The sequence below is a fragment of the Asparagus officinalis genome, chromosome 3, assembly GCF_001876935.1.
Source record: "Asparagus officinalis chromosome 3, Aspof.V1, whole genome shotgun sequence".
NCBI lineage: Eukaryota > Viridiplantae > Streptophyta > Magnoliopsida > Asparagales > Asparagaceae > Asparagus > Asparagus officinalis.
In genome coordinates this window covers 16,786,178-16,793,213 of record NC_033796.1, presented here as the reverse complement: position 1 = coordinate 16,793,213, position 7,036 = coordinate 16,786,178, and the positions used below count along the sequence as shown (strand labels likewise).

Below are 7,036 nucleotides of genomic sequence, written 5' to 3'. Positions count from 1 at the left end.
ACATTTACTTTATCACTAACAGACAGTGGAATGGATGCAAAAGCAACAAGCTTGCTCATAAACACAGGAAAAGCCAAATGTAGCATACAGATTAGTGGTACTAGCCAGTATAAAATTAAGAATCAGATCATTATGAGATGAGTTCTGAGTGCATTCAGCCAATATTGTGATACTGAACTGATGTGACATTAGAACTGCAGTTTTATGGAGGAAAAAAAATGTAGATAGATAGTTATTCTATATTAGAGCTGATGTCATATTCTTTGCTATGGGTTTCATTCTAATAGGCTTATGCCTTTACTAGATTCTTGGTCTTTTTATAGTTTTGGTCCCCAGCTTGGTTTCAAACAAACAATAAGGAACTTTCTATAGGTACATTATTGGAGTGATTATATATAAGTCATTAGATACTAATATGATGATGCCTTTGTTTACTTACTAAAGTCTGGTTGGTGCAACAATCATCCCAAGTAAAGACATTCTTTTTAACAATACTTTTTCGAATGGTTTCGTTGCAACATTATTAAGATGTAGAAAAATACTTAATGTCCTCCTAGCCAAGATACCATAGAAATAGTTCAAAAATGAGACAAACGGATTGTCATACTCTACATGGAGATTGAAAATTGATGCTCTCAAATTTTTATGTTAGGAGAACATCCAACTAATGTAATGTGTCATTTCTTCCATGTATCAAAACACTGCTCACAATGTTACATTCTGCCAACTCATTTATAACAATCTTAAAGATTGAATTTAAAATGATTGCTTGCATAATTGGCACTGGATTTTTGTTAGCGAGTCTTAATCCAAGCTCAAGTGCTAGTCAGAAATCTTGGCTTGAGTAAATATATAACTCAACTTTATAAACTACATTGACACCTGCAAAATTATATTTGGCTTGATTTTTTTTTTTTTTTTTTTTTTTTTTTTTTTTTTTTTTTTTTTTTTTTTGCAGTTAACAACGTTGCTATCAAGCTCTCATCAAGAATCTCACGTTATATCTTACAATTACTGCCTGTGTTACATCGGAACTTTTTACTGTTAAACTTATAAGTATCTTAACCTCCTCATTGTTTTTCCCCTCCTAAATTACATAGATAACAGTTCTAGTAGTAACTTGGACTGTACTGTTCTTTCCATTCCTCTCTGATGCAGTTGTGTCTCATATGCTTGGGCCAGATTCAGTGTTCTTCTGTAGGACAAAGGCCCATATGAATTGAGTCTGGAAACTGCAATAGAGATTCTCAGGATTGTTTCTCTAATGTGATTGGGCCTGACTCATTTAATATGAAGAGGATTCTAATCCTCTTAATCCCTATATATAACTGTTAGTCTTCAAACCTGAACTTTACAAAATATTTTCTACTTGATTGGCCTTGAACTGATGTTTATTCTGTCTATCATCATAGCTTTTTCTTTATCCACGTATGTTTGAAACGGCCGTAGTAATGGCTAAATTTGAACCATGAGTTACTGATAATTACAATTTTACAAACAAAGGCAACTTCATATCTCTATAAAATACTTCTGTTTTGATTCTATGAACTCAAAACACAATCTCATTACAACAAAAGAGGAAAATGAAAAAGCACATCGCTATTCCCGAGTACACAAAAAGTGAAGAAGCACACAAATTTCACACAAGAAATAGCTCAAACGAATTCAATAAAACTATTGAACACAAGAGAGCACCGGTTTTCATGGCTTTGTCATCTCTGGCCTCCTTCTGGAACTCTTTGGTGCGTCGAGTCTGTGACAAATTGATACTTTTGAAATAGCTAAAGGCCTCTTCCCTTTTGAAGATGTTGCATTGGCCGTTTTCTTCTCTTCAACTTGAGTCTTAGCAGCAAGTGCTCCCTTCCCTATTAACCGAGAAGTTTGCACCTTACTTGCTGCTGTCACACTTGCATGAGAGAACAAAAGATGTTGTCAGATAAGGATTCAACTTTATATAACCAAAATGCATGCAAAAAATAAATGGTCTAATTCATATCTTATGAGAATAACCTTTTAGCCTTTAGAATTTGCCTTGATGATGTTGTTGTCTTCACAATCTTTTTTTGTGATTCTTCATTTTCCTTATTATTTTCTGACTGCAATTATCACAAATTTTTCTATTATCAGATGCTATTTCGGTGTACAGGTCACTAGTTCGAGTAGCGCAATGCAAACAATCTCACCTTATGGCACTTGGGGATACTTTTAGCATATCTGGATTCAACAAATCTCACTCGAGGTTTTCTTGTTTGATTCTAGCAAATAAATTTTCTAATCTTAGCAAGCAGACAATCATAATAGAGTAACTGATGGTGTATTTATGAACTTACAGTTTCAGCTTTCTGTCCTTTATCTGGACTAATTTTTTGTTTCTTTTCTTGGGTTGGCTTTCCATTCTGCTAACAGTGAGAAAGGAATTCAGATTTATAGTTATCAATGACTCGATTAAAAAAAAGAAAAAAGAAAAAAAACTCACCTGCTTCCCATCTCCATGCCTAAAGATGCCCATAGTGGTTTCTTTAAGAGCCTCGAGCTGTATTTTTTTCTCCAAGTTTGCTTCCTTAAGAATTCCTCTTTCCTAATGGAGAAAGAACAATCATATATGGTGCTGAATAAATACATCTAATTCTAATAACTGAGTTAATAGAATAAGAAATTATGTTAGGTAAAAAAACTAACATCGGTTCTCAGCCTGAAGGGCTTCAGAATTGTAGTTCTCTTGACCTTTCCTGCTTGAGAGCCATGCTCTTGGCCTTTTTTGCTTGGAGCTCTTATTTCCTGAAAAAAATAAAAAGAGTACATAGAACGAGAGAATGGAATAAGAAATTATGTAGAAATCAAAGACATGTATTCAGTTATTTGTACCTTTTGTGGGATATTCTCATTAGTCTCTAATTGCACTCCATTCTCAGAATTTGTGGTGCTTGACTTCACATTTCTGCTAAAAAGCAAATATATGGAATGTGATAATTTAAACATTTATTATACCAATATAAAAGACCAGAAGAAAAAGACATACCTTGTGTTAGAATTATTTTCTTTATCATCATCAGATTCAGCAACATTCTCCTTGACTCCAGCTTGAGTGTGTATTTCATTCAAAGCTTCCACCACAACAAGATTTTCTTTAGGACCCTCCTCAGAGTGATCCTCCTTTACAATTAAGACCGATGTAGTTGGAAAATTTTCTTCTGTGTTTGGCTTTACTGCACTATGATCACTTGAAATACTATTGATATCTGCTTCTCTTGGCTCATTTGGTTTCTTCAAACTCATAGAAGAAGTCCCTTCATCTTTCTTACAACTTACTTCCAAGATATTTAGACCACAGGCGGTACAATTGCTCGATTTACTAGCCTCGTCATATTTCTTTGGAGTTCCTAAAAATAGTGCCTTTGCAGCACTTTTGATCTTTGAGACTTCAACAGGAGCTTTTTGGGGCTTAACACTACGGAAAGGCTCATGGATGCTCGGCCATTTTTTGGCCCTTGGAGTCGTTAATGCTTTCTTATCACTAGTCGAAGGTTGCGATTTTGACTTTGTATTATTTGGGGTTGATCTCAAACTAGATACTGGATGGTTTCTTAGCTTATCATTTGCCATTTTATCAGGGATTGAAGTGATTCTGCTCATTTTTGAGATTCTGTCTTTGACTGATTTTGCGGGTGCAGATCGCGGGCATTTCTTAATTGAACTGAAATTGAGTTTCATTTTGATTAGTTTGTATTTATTCATTGCCGGTGACCGTCTAAAAATTTATCTGAGAAAAATGTATTAGAATTGATGAAAGATTTTATGGTACCTTGGAGCTTGTGGGTTTAAGGATTTTTGAAGCTTGATGTTTGGGCTTCTTGCTGCCATGACCTGAAAGTTTTTCATAGTTAGTTTGGCATGCAGTGAGATTAATTTATTAAATTAAATACAGGAAAAAAAACAGTGAAATGGTCACAGACCCGCATTAAGAAACTTCGATAAAGAGCATCGGGATCAACTTCCTCATGCTGTTGATCACATCCTGAAAAGCAATTGGGAGAAAAATTCAAATCCAGGCAACTGGATTCAATATAAATTCGATAGTAAATTAACATTAAAAATGGAGCTTTCAAGGAGCAAGTTCTCGCAATTAACATCTTAAACTAAACCCAGGTAGGGTTTTTCATCTGATGATGAAATCGCTTACCAATTCGAAGACAGAACCAGGATTTATCGTCAGGCTTTGAACGATCAGGGACTGTGAAGTCTACAAACTTTGGCGCCTCAATCTCTTCATAGAACAGGTCATCCTCCTCAATCACGGCCAGTTCTTCTCCCTTTGGATCTGATGGAAGAATCTCCATGGAAATTTAGAAGAATAGAGCAGAGAGAGATTGGAAACAAGAAGAGAGTGTAACGGAGACTCTAATGAGAACAATGGCTGTCACCAATGGCTTTTGATTGGGAAAAGAATGAGGGTAATGTAGACATTTTGGTCCTTCAAATTTAAGACCCGTTAATGAGGGGTCTGAACTAGCCGTTGGTGCGGTGCCCGGTCGAGAAATTCTCTTTTTTTTTGGTAGAAATGACGCGAGGATTGATAGTATCACACCCTTATTGCTGTACGCGTTATTTTGTACTTGCGCTCAGTGAGAATGAGCAATGAAAGAATGATGAGTACGCATATCAACTTGACAAGGAAAAGAGTTTTTCTAGATAGCAATCCCTTAAGCATCAGGATTTTGATATTAGTCCCCCCAGATTTTCATCTTTTGATTATTCTCCAAATTTATATTAATATGTCGATATTATACCCTCTGGTTAGTTAAGATTATAAATACTAGGGCTTATTCTGCAATGTTTAATTTTTTCTATAATTGATAGTTATAGCCCTCAGTCCTAATACCTAAATCTACAAATCCTTTAAACTTAAACCCGATAAGAGTTCTAAACCTGAATACATTTCACCTCTCTTATTCTCTAATAATCCATTAACAGTGAAACCAACTTCCTCAACAACTTTTCTGCAGAAGAGAGAGAAGCTGGAAGAGAGGAAAGTTTTTCTTAGGTAGGAAAAATTAAATGTGAGCATTTTGTTAGGATGAAGTCCGTACAGTAGCTCTTATTTGAGTAATAATAAACTTTTATTAGATACTAATATTTGTGTAAGATAATATAATACACGTAAAAAAAATGTACGAGGTGAAACAACACAAAAATCAGCTCAAATGCTGATTTCAGCCTCCTTACCATCGATGGTAGGTTAAGCTCATTAATGGTAAATTTTCATCAATGGTAAATGTTCATCATCAATGACCCATTCATGAATCAGTCATTTATTATTTTATATCTCTCCAATCTCTACCAACTTTAAGATATCTTTTTCATGACCCATTCACGAGTTTATAATAATTACAAAAAGAGAGAGAGAGAGAGAGAGAGAGAGAGAGAGAGAGAGAGAGAGAGAGAGAGAGAGGGGGGGGGGGGAGAGGAAAAACAAAAGGAGAAAAAAAAAAAAGAGAGAGAGAGAGAGAGAGAGAGAGAGAGAGAGAGAGAGAGAGAGAGAGAGAGGAGGAGGAAATTTCTATGGTTTTGATTTATGAGATATTTTATTGGAGGATTTAATCCCTAGAGCCTCGACAAACTCTTACTTATCACATACAACATCTTTGGATTATTTTAGTGAGGTGAGTTGCCATGATTCTCTACACCATTTTTTAGCAAGCTACATTTATATTCATCGAATAACAGTTTGTTTAACAAAAGAACTGTAAGATCTTTCTTGATTTTCTAAGGTTTAATTGATTAGTTTGATTTTGCTTTGAACTTATCTTACGAAGTACTCAAGCCGGATTAATTGAGGGTTGGTACTAGCTAGGACTAGATGTTACTCATTGTGTAGAGTTAGGTTAGACAACTAGTTCCGGATAGATTCTAGTGTGTGGTCTTGTAAACCTACTGAATCGGGTTTGTGATTCACGAGAAGTCTTCGCATAGTGCAGAAGCCTCTTTGTGAGAAAGAAGAGTGGACGTAGGATTGTTATTTGATCCACTATAAAATCTTGTGTATTTTTAGTTGGCTGCTATTTGTGTTTGATTATCGTTGATCTTTTCTATTTGAGCTTTTCCACTACATATTTTGTAATTTTAGCGAACAATGATAGCATCTCTCTTCACCCCCTCTCTAAACTTGCATCCCAGATTCAACACATTTTGGTAATTAATGATCTATATTTAGTCTAAATATGACCACAGTTGAGAGTTTTGAACAATAAAACTAACAGAGGGACTAATATCAACATATTATGCAAATTGGAAGACTAATATCAAAATATGAAAATTTGAGGGGTTAATATCAAAATTGTTTGAAAAACCAGGTTTTCGGTGAATAGTGTCATCAGTCGAGTGATGCCAAGATTAGTTGACTAAAGAATAGCCCTGGAATTGTGAAAAAGTTTCTGTACAATCGACTGATGAGCTCGTTCAGTCGACTGATAATTCTATCAGTCTACTGATGGAATCGTGAGCAGTTTTTTTGTGCTTGTTATTTCACATCAGTCGACCGGTGTCGGGTTTCTTGGGCTGTTTTGGTTTCTTGTTCGGTTTTGGTTTGGTGTTTGATATAAATATAAACACGATTTCTAGGGTTGTGAGAGGAGAGATTGTTGAGCCTTTTGAGCACTTTGAGAGGGAGATATTGTGTGGAAGTTGAGATCTTTAATTAGGGTTATATTTGAGAGTTTGTGTGAGTTATAACCCGTTGTATTTCTCTTCCATCAAGTGAAATCTCTCCATCCTCTTCCCGTGGATGTAGGCAATTACCAAACCATGTAAATCTCTGTGTTTGTGTTGGATTTTGGCCTTTATTTGGGAATTGCATTCGTGTTTGGTTCTTCTCTCATCGCTCGTCGACTCGTTTGGTTTGCGAGCACGCTTCCGCACATTGTGTAACAATTGGTATCAGAACTCTGATTTCAGATCTAGGATTTTGCATTGGGTGGAGGAAGATTCGCTGTTAGAAGCTTAGGTTTGAAAATCTAGGCTTAAGTAGAGATAACATTGT

At 35.5% G+C, this 7,036-nt stretch overlaps 1 protein-coding gene across 6 annotated transcripts; it reads right to left on the bottom strand.

The window, feature by feature from the left end:
* On the bottom strand, nt 1,496-4,439 carry LOC109833191 (probable replication factor C subunit 1). 6 transcript variants are annotated; one of them, XM_020400773.1, is made up of 11 exons: nt 4,181-4,437; nt 3,954-4,015; nt 3,803-3,864; nt 3,020-3,694; nt 2,866-2,941; nt 2,680-2,778; nt 2,477-2,578; nt 2,331-2,399; nt 2,184-2,255; nt 2,011-2,096; nt 1,496-1,906 (listed from the first exon to the last, which is right to left on the bottom strand). In XM_020400773.1, the coding sequence occupies exons 1-11, from the start codon at nt 4,335-4,337 to the stop codon at nt 1,702-1,704; spliced, it is 1,665 nt and encodes a 554-aa protein (XP_020256362.1). In that variant the 5' UTR covers nt 4,338-4,437; the 3' UTR covers nt 1,496-1,701. The 6 variants fall into 6 exon arrangements, with proteins under 6 accessions (XP_020256362.1, XP_020256364.1, XP_020256363.1 ...); XM_020400775.1 differs by having other exon boundaries at nt 2,331-2,396; nt 4,181-4,435; XM_020400774.1 differs by having other exon boundaries at nt 2,866-2,938; nt 4,181-4,435.